The 16,008-nt window shown below is 39.1% G+C and overlaps 1 protein-coding gene across 11 annotated transcripts in view; it reads right to left on the reverse strand.

The window, feature by feature from the left end:
• Positions 1-16,008, reverse strand: part of LMBR1 (limb development membrane protein 1) — a 163,417-nt gene that overhangs the window by 67,938 nt on the left and 79,471 nt on the right. For all 11 annotated transcript variants that reach the window (XM_082472642.1, XM_082472636.1, XM_082472635.1 and 8 more), the window contains 2 exons: positions 15,185-15,249; positions 12,066-12,138 (listed from right to left, as the gene is read on the reverse strand). In XM_082472642.1, the coding sequence (XP_082328768.1) occupies positions 12,066-12,138; positions 15,185-15,249 (138 nt within the window). The remainder of the gene's footprint in view (positions 1-12,065; positions 12,139-15,184; positions 15,250-16,008) is intronic.

Consider the following 16,008-nt stretch of genomic DNA (forward strand, 5'->3'; position numbering starts at 1 on the left):
AGGACTTGGGTACCTTCGCGCGACACTATTCTGTCTACCACAAGGACTGTCACATCTTTTGTCTACTGAATTTTTAATGTTTTTCCCACATTCTAGGCAATCCTTTTTCTACTCTAATTACATCTCTTTGAAAACTGGTATTTACTTTTGGGGGCTAATTACAAATTCTTATTTGTCTCTCCCATTAGTTAACTTCAGTTGGAATCACATTTTCTCGCTATTCATCTCGGCCTTCGTCACTCAGTCCTAAGCGAATGGTAACTTTTCTGTATCTGCCGCTATTCTTCCCTTCACACCTACTCAGGGCAGACAGTCGCTCAAACAGTGACAAAACATCTGGAGGGCCCAGTAATTTTTGTTCTTGGGGAGTACAGATGAACTGACCAGAAATATTGACTCAGGAGAAAGACGACTCAGTGCTCTGGCATCTCTCAAGATACAAATAGCGCTCCTTTCTCAAAGGGAGAAAGACTGAAGGGAGGATTCAGGCCAACAACCCAAGGCAGCAGGGTACAAATGCACTAAGCCCTCTTGTGGAATCACAAAACTTCAGTCTTACCCCAGGTTTCTAAGAAAGGTAAGTATTCCCCACTGCATTTCCTTTCTCACTTCCGTCCATCACTAAAGAGAGAGAAATCCAATACTCTCTCTCTTTTGGAGAACCTGAGGTCTTGAAACCACTGAAATGTTATACACTATTTCCAGAGCTCATGAGTTTCATCATTTTACTTGCCAGTATATAGTTTATAAGAGAACAGGGGTAAAGATAGTATAGATGTATTCAGGTAGTGTGACCCAAAACTACTAAACTTTGACTACAAATTTAGCAGCCAAAACAAAAACAGAAACATTTAAGTTACAGAATTAATGGATATTTCTGTATGACAAAGAAATTTACAGTAAGATGGCATAGCATTATAAGATTTTCAAGTATCTTTGAATATAATAGTCTTAGAGATAAGTATATTTTACTTTTTATCCCATTTCTTTACAAATTATATGGCATGTATCTGTAGTTAATGCTCATTTAACTTCTATATCTGATAAATTACAAATACAATTCCAAACTACATTTCATTCCCTATACTTGTGAAGAAAAGCATTATTCCAGTAACCAGTTCACTGCTAGAAAAAATAATCTGATGAATATTCAGAATTTTGAAAGGGAATCAGAGTAGACAGTATTCCTGCTGCCAATGTAAAATTAAGTGAAAAGACATAAATGCCTACTTTGTGGGTGTGATGTCTACAAAGCTCAATACAGATGTCTAGACTAATCAATGTTTTCAAAGGAAAATAACTAAAGTGATATTTCTATAACACTGTGTGTTTATTTTTTGGTGACACAATGCTAGGCACACAATACGTAGTTAATAAACACTGACTGAGTTGCATACTAAAATCAAGAATACATTCTTATTGTCCTCAAAGAAATTACGCCTTTTTTAAATGACTAGATTCATCTGGAATAACACAGTTTTCAAAGACACCACCATCCTTTACTATATATCTCACTACCTAAGTGAGAAAAGTAAGCTTGTTTGGGCGGAATATCCTATCATAAATGACTGGAAGGAAATGATGGCTCTTGTAAGGAATCATGATACACTGCAAACAATTCTGGAATGTTACACAAATTTAAGCTGCAGCAACAAAGTGATCAAGATATCCTAAAGAACTGTATTATCATTACTTTACTTCAAAATGAATCTAAAATATTCAATGTCAGCATTGTCTAGTCAATAAGTCAAATTGGTAGACAAAACCTGTTTGGACTAGTCATGAAAAATAAAAAGGGATTCACCAAGAAAACCACAAAGCAGCTCATTTAAGGTCAATTTAACGGTATTATTCTGTTTTCCTTCCAGCCTCAACTAAGACTTCACTACCTCAAAGGAAATTGTAAGAGTATCTATTTGCATTCCCCCTAGGTGATTGGCAGTTCACCACCAATTAGTTCAAAATTACACTGTTACTAGCATGCAATAAAAACAACACCTTTCATCTTTCACAGGTAAGAATACCTTCAGAGCCAATAACTTTGATCAAATGAGTATTTTTGATCCTGCCCCACCCATCTCTTTGGATTCAGGAAAACTAATAGCTGAAGGCAACTTTTCCCAGCTTTATTCTTAAACTGAAAAACTATTGTGGTATTGAAAATATTTTGCTTGCAAGATAACGTAATTTCCCAAAGTCCAGCACTTCTTCAATAATTAAGCTGTCCTTACACCTTTTCTTTTTTTTTTTTTTTAGGTACTTATTTATTTATTCATATTTGGCTGCGTGGGGTCTTTCATTGCTGTGCGTGGGCTTTCTCTAGTTGCGGTGAGCAGGGGCTACTCTTCGTTGCAGTGCGCAGGCTTCTCACTGCGGTGGCTTCTCTTGTTGCAGAGCACGGGCTCTAGAGCACAGGCTCAGTAGTTGTGGAGCACGGGCTTAGTTGCTCCACAGCATGTGGGATCTTCCCGGACCAGGGCTCGAAACCATGTCCCCTGCATTGGCAGGTGGATTCTTAACCACTGCGCCACCAGGGAAGCCCACACCTTTTCTTAATATGTAAGAGAGCCTTAACTGACATACATTCATATGTTAAAGGACAGACACTAATTATTTAATGTAAAATGTATAATGTTATATTTTTAAAAACAAACATAAATCTCCAACTGGGTATGTAAACAATTCAAAGAATATGAAGCAATAAAACAATCTCCCTAAACAATTCAGTACCATAAACAATTCAGTGTCCTAAACTTAGTCCCATAATGAATACTACTTGGAAATAGATACCTCTAGTATAAACATTATTTTTTCATTTAACTTTTAAATTTAGCATATAGCCAAAAGAAAGCTGATTAGAAAATCTGTTATCTAAGTAACTCTTTAAAATTTTCATTATACTTAGTACTTTAAATTGACCAAAGTTATTTCTATCACCAAGAACGTGAGGTCACTCAAGCACTTTTCATTATTTCTAGTCACTCAGACAAACAAGTTAGTTGTTAAAGCCCAAGACTCCTAATAATTCATAGAATGAACAGTCTCCATCCCCTAAGCAAACACCAATTACTGTACACCATACAGCCGCTGATGACGAGACAGACCCCAGAAAGAGTCTGAAAACTGAAGCCTGGCCATGAAATCTCTAAAGCATCTATCTGGGCATGAACAAATACCATTACCATCTACAGAGGAGACAGACAACCCGCATACTCAAAAACTCTATTTCTATTCCATTTGCAGTGCTAACATTTGTTAAAATAATAGTTTCTATTTACTTCTGACGTATCCACAAAAATATGGCTAATTATAGAACCAAGTAATATGAGACTTTTGATATTCAACACAATTTTGAAAATGCACAATACTTTGATTATAAATGACCACAAGCAAGATGGAGAGTATTAAACAATCAGCTTTAGGAACATTATATGAAGCTATGTACAATTAAAGTAATGGTTTGGCCTTTTTTCTTCTACTTTAGCTATAAGTTATTGGTAGATCTTAAGCTAGATAAGATGCTAAGACTATTTTACATGTGCTACTCTCGGGAACACCATCCTCCACATAAGTGTGGTTGAACAAGCAGCTCGTATGCATTAATTCATCTTCTGCTAACAAATTTGGATCATCTATACAGAGTAATCTCTTTCTCTAAATTTCAGAGAATATATGGTACTTAACTCTTAAATTATTCTATAGTTTGTTATTCCAAAGGATTCCTCATCTACTAATACTGTATCTCTTCAGTCAATTCATTTCATCCCTTCATCATCTCATTATCTGGGTCATATTTTATTGTCATGAAAAGTGATTATATGGCCCAAGAAACTGAATAAATTTTAACAAGGTGTCTCTCACAGTTTCAGAACCTTGGACCCAAATTTTGATACCTTATTAGAAACCGTTTAATTAGTATTACCAGTAGAATTAATACTCTTTTCTGTTAGTTCATAAAGTCAAGATATTACTAAATATTTTCTTCTATCACAGTATTGCCCAAAAAAGGGTCATTCAGCGTCAACAATCTTTGCTATGTATGTTTGTGATGAAAGCTGATATTTGATCACCTTCAGCCTGTCTAACTAAGCCCAAACATTTCTCGAAGTGGGCCAGAGTCTGCTAAATCTGAGACAGTCTCACTTCAGTGGTATAACCAACAGAATAACCATTGCTAGACTACAGAAGAATGCCTAAGGAAAGTCAAGATGAAAGTAACATAGCGGACATGAGATAAAACCCAACATAAGCTTCCTTATACCATTACAGGTGTTATGTGAAAGACATCATATAGCTAACTGTCTTGCCAATGACAATGGGAAAGCTTCCGACAGGATGCTAGAACTCTAAAGCAAGCATAGACTGCCTGGCAAACTCAGCTTTGTTATAAATAGCAAGATTCAAGGACTGATGGTGACAAAATGCTTCTGACAGGTCACTTAGTTCCACAAAAAATTCAGGTATGTCGTTTTTTTCAATCCTTTACCTTTCAGAATACAAAGGTACTGCAACATGACACTCAGCAAAAATGAAACAAGTACATCTTCTGTGCTCTTAAAAATAAAGAATCAATATCAACTTCAATAGAAAAAGCTTTAAAAAAAAAAGATTAGAATGAAGCAGGAAAGTAACTGCCACCAAAAGTGATATACTAACTTTTTATCATGAAGATGAAAATAGTACCTAACAAAACTGAATTGAATCATTAAGTTCAAAGGCTATAATATTTTTAAATAAATTACATTAAAAGAACTGTGAAGGTTTTGAACTTAAACAACAAAAAATAATTCCTATTCATTATGGTGCTTCTAAAGGTACCCAGTACACCCATAGGCTATACACACAAAAGCTAATTATTTCAATTAATGCTGTTGCATAACTTAAACACTTAAACAGGCTAATGATAAATATATAACTTAATCCTGGGAAGGAATTACAGAAGATTTTCTACCACGATTAATGTAATGAGACTTTCTGCTGGGCTACTCTTCAGGGGTCCTGGAGTAGAAATGGACTGTGACTGCTCCTATTTCATGCCTTAACAATAGGGGAAAATCACCTTATTTCTGCTTCTTCACTAACACCTCCAGCCCCTCAATCTTGGTTTGTCTCCAGAGGTCTCTAGTATGGGCTTTCCTAAATACTCTTCCATGTGATTGTCTTTTATGCTACCACCAAATTTTACTTCTTCCTTCTTCACATCTATGGTAAAATGACAACCATCCACCATGCGTGTTTTTCATCTATCCATTTACACATGCAACAAATATTTACTACCAACCCACCACATGTCTGGCAGTATCAGAGGATCAGGAAGAAAACAAGCAAAAATCCCTGCCCTGTGGAGTTCCTGTTCCAGGTGGAGAGATGGGCAATATATGAAAAGTGAGCAGCATGTCAGTGATTGGAAAGTGCCATGGAAACAATAAAGCAGGAAGGGGGAAAGAAGTGCCAGGGTGGAGGTGGGCCTGGCACTACGAAATCACAGCCACAAGGCTCACAGCCTGGGAAAGCCCACCGAGAAGGGGACCATTAGGTAAAGACCTGAAAGGCAGGAGGCAGAGGTGGGGCAGGCCGCGTGAGAAAAGAACAGCAAGGAGACTGCAGGAGAGGAAGCCAGAGGATGCAGAAGCTACAGACGGGGAGCCAACGAGTGAGATCTGACTTACATTTTCAAGCGCTCTCCTTGACTCACAAGGCCAAAGATGGATGCAGGCAGACCACTAGGAAACTACAGAATCTAACCAAGAGGTGACCGGCCACTCAGACCAGAGTGGTGACAGTGCAAGTGGTGAGGCGTGGTCAGATGCTGGAGAGGCTTTGAAGCGAGAGCTGACAGCTTTGCGAAGGAATCCACATGGGAATTAAGAGAAAGAGACGCCAAGGAATTAGCCTGAGCACCTGGAGGAATGGACTTGCCACCTACAGGGATGGGTCCACTCTAACAGAGGCGGAATTAGTTGATCCTGGACTAGATATGTTCAAGATGCCAATTAGCCCAGTGGAGTGTCTACTAGGAGGCTGGATCTACACAGCTGGAGGTCAGCAGCACACAGGTGGTATAAAGCCATGCGGCCAAAGGACACAACCAGAGGAGGGCAGGCAAACAGAAAAGAGAGGTTTAAGGACCGAGGCATGAGGCAGACCCGTGTGAAGACGGAATGCACACAGAGAAAACTCAGCAAAGTAGGCTGAGAGGCAGCAGCCCATTAAGTGGAAGGACAAGGAAAGAGCAGCAAACTGAAAAGCAAGCAGAATAAAACTATTTCAAGGAGAGGGGAGTGTACGATGAGGACTCTGAACTCGTGGCCAACCTGGCACCAGCACTTCGGGAGAGTCGTGGAGGCAGAAGTGAGTTCAAAGCCCAACGTTCAAAGCACAGAAATGAAGCCAACAAGAATACAACCCTTGGGAGTTCCGCTATAGAAGTGGGAAAGCAATGAGGTGGTGAGCTGGACTGGGTAGGAGGTCAAGATAGATTGATTTGCTTTCCTTCCTTCTGAGGAAACAAAAATTTGTATTCTAAGGCAAGTCAAGGAAAATTTTAACATAAAAAGTTTTCTCTGCCCTTTGGCCGCCTCTCTCCCCACACTGTGCACCATGTATCTGCACTATGCATTGACCACACGGCCCCATCCGCAGAAATACCTGCTCAACCATAAAGAGCAACGTTCTCCTGGCACCAACAAGACGACTCCTTAGGAGATAACCTTCCTTCTTAACCCTGTAAAGGACCGCGATTACCCACTACCCACCATTCACTTTGTATGTGTAGGTCTGGACTGTATAAATTGTTCACAATACGTCATTTAATGTACAGCCCTCTGTCTCAAAAACTTACACAACTGTGCTTTGACCTCTAAGAGGAGGAACGGTTCTTGGAGTTTTCTGAGAGACTGTTCCCAAGTTATAATCCTCAATTTGGTTTGAATAAAATTTTCCATTTCTTTCTTAGATCAACTGATTAGTTTTTCATCGACACTTCCTTCCTTTCCTTCCTCTCTTTCACTTGGTCTTTCATTCTGTTGAGAAAAATCACAGTAATTCTCTATGCTGATGGAAATGATCCAGTTGGTGAAAAACTGATTTTGTAAGAGAAATGTAGAACGGCTAGAGTTCTGTCCTAGAATCAGTGAGAAGGGACAGAATCCAGTGCAAGAGGGGAGGGCCAACCGTAGCCAGAAGCAGGGACAATCCAGCCACAGTGTAAGGAGAAGAGGCAGCACAAGCAGGGGCAGCTGCAGGCAGGTGAATCCACACAAAGGGAAACGCTCGTGCAAGTTTTGTCATAATTGCTTCTATTTCCTCAAGAAAATAGAAAGCAAAGTTATCATCTGAGAGTGACAGTGAAGAAGGTCTGAGAAAAGAGAAGATATAAATAGTCATCGAGGAGAACCTACGGTCATGCACATAAAGAAAGGCCAGGCAGTCACGGTCAGAGGTGAACAGACGTGAGTGCAGAGGACATCCAGAGCTGGCTGGAAGCAAGGCTGGAGTCTTGCCAGGCATGAGTAAAACAAAGTGAGAAGGAAAGGGGACTGAGGGTGCACGTGAGGGACCGGTTATAACAAGGGACCGGTTATAACGACGGCCCAGGAATTTAAACTGTGACAAAGCAAGGGTATGATGGAAAAGGGTGGGGATGGTAATGAAAAGTTATTAGGATAAATAAATGACACGTTAAGTCTCAATACTGAAGAACTGTGGGAAGTGAGCTGGAAAAATCAGAGCTGGAGAGGAGGAGGACTGATTTTGAGATTATGCAAGAACCTGAGCTCCCCCTCATGACAAGGCCTGCGTTATAATCCCAGGCAATAAGCAGCTGAGGGAGATCATTGGAAGAGAGAGGTCAAGGAGCTCCCAGAGTACTGGGACACTGAAACCACCAAGAATTATGATAGGTGTTGTAGAGAGAATGATCATGAATGTGGAGATAAAACAACGTCCTCCAGGAGAGCGCAGGAACAGCCTGGGATGGGAGGGGTGCCTGAAAAGGGGAGAAGGCATCAATCAGGTCCAGGTCTAAAGACGTGAGATTCAAAGTGTCTGAAAGAGAGCAAGAGGAGCCCAGCCAAACTCTAGGAGGAGCAAATGCGGCTGTGGGGAAACAGAGCTCCCACCGAGGGGGCTCCCGAGGAACCACGGTGCTTCACGCAAGAGGGCGAAGGCTGAGCATCCAGGGTTCTGAGGTTCTCAGGGTTCTGAGTCAGCGCTCAGCTCCACACGCTAAAGCAGAAAGTTTCACGAGCTAGGGGACAGTGGGAAATTGGGGCAGAAATGGGACAAAAAGAGACATGGGGAACACAGAGTCTGAGATGTAAAGAACTGGAAATCCCAGGCTCCTCATGCCAGCCATCAGAAAGGGGCAAAGAGCAAAACGCACCCATTATCTCTGCGGGTCCCAAGTGCCGAGGGCGGGAAGGCGCAGGAGTCTTGTCAGAGCCGCACGAGCTCTGGGGACATCACTTTACTCTTGCCAGGGTAGGTGGACGTGAGGGAAGGGGGCTTAGCCAGATGGCGTGGCGCTCGGGCTCCCTCCTGCTCCAGGATCACATACAAGTCCCCTCCATTTCTTTCCAAGTCTTTCAGCGCTGGACACAACCTTCACAGAGTCTCACCGTTTCTTTTCCTGTTCTTCAGTTAACTAGTCCATGATCTTGAGACTCAGGTTCTAAATTCACCTGCACAATGTCTGGTGCTTAGAAGAAGATGTGCAGTAAACAGAAAAGGGAGGAGAAAGAGTGGAGCAGACTGGTAACAGGATGGCTTCTTTATAACAGTATACCTGTTAGCTTTATTTTATTACTGTATTTTATGAAATAACAATAATATTAACAAGAACAAAACCTCTAGCACCATCAAGTGTCAATGAGAAGCAATGGAGAAGTCACAGGCAGGCAGCCCATCCTAAAGCTACACTGATAACTTAAACACCAGGCATGAAAACCCAACTCCAGGAATATAATAACTACCACAACAAGTCATCTTATCTTCCAGAAAAAAATAGTGTTAGTCCCACAGTAAAGCACCTCTTGATATTAAGTATCATGTTTTTTCCAGATAACTGTAAAGCTGGGATCAGAGCAAACCATGCAGATGTTCCCAAGATTCAAGATTCATGCAATGCGCGTCACAGCCCACGCAAACCAAGAAAGCACACTCAATGTGCCCTTAGCAAACACCACCACAAATTCTGGGGTGAATCACCGCTACAATCTGTATTTTTAAAAATCTTTTACTCTATCCTGCAATTCTTTTTAATAGCCCAGAGTAAAAAAGTTAAAACTTCACTTTTTAAAAATAATTTAAAATATAAAATAACTGTTACAACAGAATACACTTGACATAGTACTAGATTAAATAAAATCCCTGGGGGGCTTCCCTGGTGGCACAGTGGTTAAGAATCTGCCTGCCAGTGCAGGGGATACGGGTTTGAGTCCTGGTCCGGGAAGATCCCACATGCCGCGGAGCAACTAAGCCCGTGCGCCACAACTACTGAGACTGTGCTCTCGAGCCCACGTGCCACAACTACTGAAGCTCGTGCTCTGCAACTACTGAAGCTCGTGCTCTGCAACAAGAGAAGCCACCGCAACGAAGCACACGCACTGCAAGGAAGAGTAGCCCCCACTCACCGCAACTAGAGAAAGCCCACGCGCAGCAGTGAAGACCTAATGCGGCCAAAAATAAATAAATTTTTAAAAAATAAAATAAAATCCATGGGGTGACTTCCATTACTAACCTCCCATGATCTATATTTTCTTAAAAAATAGCAAATCATAAAATACAGTTTTGTCCCATCTTGGTTTTTTCCTCTGCACATACTGATAAATATACTTTACTGAAGCTCACAATTCTTAGTCTATGTTAGTCAAAATGTCCATTTTGCCATAGAACGCTTTATGTTACAAGCCTATTATTTTCTACCTGAAACAGTCCATAGTGCTAATCAACAGCAAACAGCAAAACTATAGCATTTATCCCAACAAAGAGTCTCACTGGAAAGATTTTAATGACAACCTACCAACAGAGCAGTCAGAAGTAGTGCATGGCTTCCCAAAACGGCAGAAAATAAAATTACCCTTAGCATTAGCTATCATACCATCCTAATCCTCTACAAACTATAACATTTTTGTGCTAGCTGGAGAGTTTTGTTTATTTTGGCTTTGCCTCATCATATAATACCTTAAACTTCTGGCAAGTATTTCCTTTTCAATTTCTTTTCTTTTAATAAATTTATTTATTTTTTTTTAAATAAATAAATTTATTTATTTATTTATTTATTTATTTATTTATTTATGGCTGTGTTGGGTCTTCGTTGCTGTGCACAGGCTTTCTCTAGTTGCGGCGAGCGGGGGCTACTCTTCTTTGCGGTGCTCGGGCGTCTCATTGCAGTGGCTTCTCTTGTTGCGGAGCACAGGCTCTACGCGAATGGGCTCAGTAGTTGTGGCACACGGGCTCAGTAGTTGTGGCTCACAGGCTCTAGAGCTCAGGCTCAGTAGTTGTGGCGCACGGGCTTAGTTGCTCCATGTCATAGGGGATCTTCCCGGACCAGGGCTTGAACCCGTATCCTCTGCACTGGCAGGCGGATTCATAACCACTGTGCCAGTAGGGAAGTCCTCCTTTTCAATTTCTTTAGATATAACGAACCACTTTTGATGTGAGGAGCCAAGGATCTAGAAAGATTCTGGAGGGACTTTTTTTTCCACACTGCTGAAGGACAAAGTGAGAAAAGGCTATATGTGGAAGTTTGCTTTGATTAGACTTAATTCAAATTCTTTAATTCACAGAGCAGTGTGTTTTATCCTCCCTAGATCTTAGCCTCCTGAGCTGTAAGGCAGAACTAGTATATTTCTAGGCTGACACATAAGCCCCACACACTGCAGGAGGCAGCTGGACATGTATTCTTTATGATTCAGGCATGTTTTATTACACAGCAGCATGATTACCTAACTAAGATAAATTCATTATAATATTAACTACTTTAATGAAATATGATAAAGCTGACAGTATTGATTAAAGTTATAATTTTTAAATTAAATAGGCTTATATATTAAAGTAGCTTTAATAAAGTTAGAAGAATAAAAGATACCTGTAGTTTCAGTCTAAAAGTTATCAGTATCAAAGCATATAATTATTACTGACAAGAATTCTCTAGAATAGATACAATCTGAAATTCTTTGATCTAAGAATAAAGCTCTAAATGTTATCAACACTTTTGGGTTGATGATTTAAATTCACTATTTGTAACTGAAGAAAATAGGTATTTTCCTTCCCATTTCTCAGTATTTCACAGTTAAAGTAACCTTCCATTTTATACCTACTCTTGAATTATGGTTAGCTATTAATAATCTGATCTTGGTGGTTAGGTTTTCAACATTTTAAAAAAACTTTGTAGGAGAAAAGAGTGCAGGGTGAAATTCATTTGAGTAAAACAAAGAAAATTTTACTATGTCATTTCTCTGTTAAACTGTCATTACTCTTTTCTTCATTGGTTCATCATTTGAAGACAAAAATGATCAGTAATGAAAAATTAAATTTTAACATCTTTGACATGCTTACATGGTTATCAGCTAACAATGAACAGCATCCCCAAATGACAACAGAGTTCCTAAGTACAACAGAGTCTAATTTGGCCCCTTAGTGTCAGAGAAACACTGCTTTTTACCATGCATTAGAGATTTCAACAGGAGAGACATGAGGTAGGGATACTACAGTCACTAAGACAACATGCAAATCTGCAGAACCTCAGCAACTACAAGTCATAATGCTTCCAATATGTTAGGATCTGGTAGAAGAGGGATATACCTTAGTGGCCAGTGTCTCAGCACTGAACTGACCCTGCTGGTTACAGCTAATATCGGTTAGGGAGAGATGGGACCCTGACCAAAGTGCTGCGACTCCTCAGTAAACCTCTTCTCACCTGGGAAGTTCACGTGTTTCTCTGACATCTTGGCCTCAGGCAACAGCACAAGGTACTGAGAGGCTTGTATTTTTCCCCTCAATTATCTGTCTTTTTTGAATTAAATAATCTTTTATTCTGGTCTAAATATGTAATAAATACATACCATTTAGTCGTCGCTGAAGTGCTTCTTCCTCTAGAGTAATAATATAAATTTGTTCATCCAGGTCCTCAAGAATCTAAATTTAAACATCAAACTATTGAATAATACATTACGTAAGTAGTGCTTACGAGAATATTTAGGCTATTTGGCCTATAATTTAGATAACCATTCAAATTACTAGGAATCTAAATTAAAAATGCTCAAACTATTCTACTTGCAAATTAAGTAGAAATTCTTAGTATATAACTAAGCACATCAAAAGCTGATTATCACAAAATCTACATACATTTAAATTGATTTTTTTCAGTTTAAAGAATTGAAGAACTCTGCAACTCTCTCAATGGCACACAAATGTATGAATTCTAAACATCCAGAAAGCTACATGCAGTAGTATCTCTACGCCCAAGCCAGTATTATAGAGCCAGAGGAATAGATCACCCAGTCCAACACTGCTTTCTCATCTACATTAACCTGCATAATGTGTAAAACAAGAAATCCATAAACTAAATCACTACCATCAATACTTTCCATTTACATCATCATTATATACTAAAAAATTTCCACAAATATTAAACACTGGTATTATGAAAACCTTCCTATAGACAGAACCCTAGAAAAATAGTGTGCTAACATACACACCACTCACTACCACAGTATACAACACTAGTAAAAACAACCACCAAAAAACCCTACTAATCAGTAACCAATTATATGGGATATTATCTGCTCTGCGTAAGGGCTGGTGTGCTTCATCCCCTTGATTCTACAGCAACCCTATGAAAAACAGACTGCTCTCGCTGCATCTTGTAATATGCCAAGAAACAAAGGTTTGGCAAAGAAAAGTTATCTGTCTTCAAAGCCTGTGCTCTTAGACACTCTGGGCTGATGGGGACCTAAATATGGATCAGACTTAGTCCTTGACCTCAAACAGCTTATATTCTAGTGTCCAGGAGAGATATGAAAAATCAAAAAGAAAAAAAAATTATAGAATTGAAAGTAATGTCATAACTGAAGCTAAAATAAAATGTTAACAAAAGTTCAGAGGAAGAAAGATTCCCAGCTGCTATTTGGGAAGAAAGAAGTCTTGGCAAATGGTTTTGATGGTAGTAGCATCTTACCCAATAGCTTCATTTACCAAAAGGAGGAAAGGCATTTTGCTCAGAGGAAATGACAAGCAAAACATACAGGTGGAGAGGTACAAAGTACACTTAGCAATAAAGTTGCTCGATGACTCTGGAGCTTATGGCAGAACAAGGAGTGGTCCAGAGCCCAGGCTCTGAAAAGAGCCTCTGGGTTCAAATCCTGCCTCATCCTCTCAGATCTGTGATCTTGTATAAGCTACTTGATCTCCCTGAACCACAGATAATTCAACCATAAAATAAGAACGCCATCCCTAACTTATGGGTTTGTCATCAGGATTAAATGAAATTATGCATGTAAATAAAGTACTTAGTGCAAGCATACAGCATATACTTAATTACTGAATAAATAACCATTATTATTGGATGTTAGGAACAAGAAAAGAGGCAAACATTAAAAAGTTTGAAGATGTTACTAATAATAGACAAGTTTGGGAGAAAGTAAGCTTGGGGAGGTTGGATAAGTAAGTAGTTTGATTTTGTATCTGTTGAGTTTTCAGCTCCATAGGGCCTTCAATTATAGCACTTAAGATATACTGTAGTTTGTATTCACTATCTTTTTCTCACTAGAATTAGACATTTAGAAGTGATATGGAAGTGGCAGAGGTGCTCAGGAAAACAGAGCAGAGCACCTTTAGACCAAGGACAGAACTTTAAACTTTTGCCTATTTTAGGGGGAAGAAAGTGGAAATGGAGAGAGAGACCAAAAAAACAAACAAAAACAACAACAACAACAAAAAATCCAGAGAATTAGGAAGAAACTAAATGAATGCAATGTCACAAAACCTCTTTAAGAGGGAAGTAAATTTCAAGATTTAATAGAACATGTATTGTATTTGAGTGTGTGTACATTTATGTAGCAGGTTAAAAATCCATTTTTATTTTTTAAAAATACAAAGATTATTTATAAAAAAACTTTCAAAATTAAGCAAGCATTTACTAAAAGAATGTCTACTATGATATTCTCTCAGTTTTTTCCCTTGATGAATTATGCTGATAGGGAAGAAAAACATATAACCATAATAATTTCATAAATACTACTAGTGAAATATAAAGGGGAATATGAGAAATGCAGAGGAAGGAGCTTGATTATTTTAGCTTAAAGAAGAAGTGAGGCAAGGGTCAAAGACAGGTAGTAAATACAGCTGGTCTCAGAGCCAGGACTTCAGGAGGCTGTCAGGTGGCTGAAGCAGGTAAGAGGCAGAAGCGAGAGAAAGACCTTCGACATGCCTGGGAAGGGGAAGAATCCAGGCTGCTCTGGGCACAGCAAGTCAGCTGTGAGACTGGCTAGAAACAGAGTCACCAGGGAAGCAATGGGGGCAGGGGCAGCTACAGGCAAATTCAGCGGGGGACAGTTGTGAAAGGCCTTGTATCATGTGAATAGCTTAGACTTGCGCTTGCAGGCAATGAGGATCCATGAAGACAATGTGACAATTGCCTAGATACAGGTAAGAATTATTGTCATTTTATTAAATATTTGACAAAATAGCTAGAGGCCCAAGTAACTTAGGGACAAATCATCAAAACTACTACCAACTGAAAATTATTTTTAAATGAATATACAGCATTTCTGAGATTAAAGGGAAAAGTATAATTCAATTAATCAAGATATAATATGCAGACAAATTTTCAGAAAATAACTGCTTTGTAAGTCAAAGAATATATATAGTAAACTTTGAAACACAAAAGAGTTACCATTTGATATAAGATAATGGACTCCTAAAATACCTGTAAATATCTGTACATTTTGTCTTCAAATTTGCTAGAAGAATTTCTAGCTGAGTGCCTATAGTTAGTATTTTAAGAGCAAAAGCAAATTTGGTTTCCAAAGATGAAAAAGATTAAAATAAAAACAATAACAATTTGGGTTATAAACACGTAAAAATATCCTTCTGTTTCTGAATGCTAGTTTAGAACCTAAAAGATGTTCAAATGTAAAAATGTCTATTTAACAAACAAAATGGTTTACAACATCATACTCACTGCTGGCTTCACCAACAGCTGCCCCATGACTGTGAACATGCGGGAGAGGCCAACTGGAGTGCACACTGCAGAACAGAGAGAGCTCACTTCAGAGTTAGGAGAGAAACTGCCAGCCCAAATAAAGCAAACTCAGAGACTGCTGTTGTAGGAAAATGCTTGTTTCCAATCTAGGTTCTCGCAGTGTTTTGTCACAGGGCTCCTCAATGTCACCATTAGAGAAGCTCTAGGGGTTCGTGCGCAGACGACGGGCATTCTTATATTTAAGGAAAGATTCATGAAGACTAAAGGAAGGGTAGGATATGCCAGATTCTAGCAGCTGAATAATAATAAGTATTTTCACTTAAAAGAAATTAAAGAAAACCAACCAGAGAACAGACTAAGTTTCAAGTACTAACTGAATCGAGTATCAGACAAGAATATCCGAAAGTGACAACTATAACCTGACATCCTTTTACCTATTTTTATCTGCTTATAACATCTCTGAGATATGTTGTGACGCCTTAAGTAAAACAAAACAAACTGTGAAAAAAAGACTGCCAACTCATCGTACAGAATTCCACCATTACCATTCAAAGGTAGAAGCCAGTGTTGTGATGGGGGGGGAGGCACGTGCATGTCTGACTCTCTCCCCCCCCTCTCTCTTTCCAACTCTGTGCAAGAGGCTTTCTTTAGAGAAGAACAAAAGTATAATTTCAAGGTTTCAGTTTATCAAAATTTATCTTGAATATACAAAAAAAGTTAAGGGCCAACTTTTAAAAATATCTCCAAGCTGTTAAGGAATCTCATCGGGAAACTTGTCTGTAATTTTCTAGAACACAGAACAA

This window comes from Balaenoptera physalus (genome assembly GCF_965194825.1).
Source record: "Balaenoptera physalus genome assembly, chromosome: 8".
Lineage (NCBI taxonomy): Eukaryota > Metazoa > Chordata > Mammalia > Artiodactyla > Balaenopteridae > Balaenoptera > Balaenoptera physalus.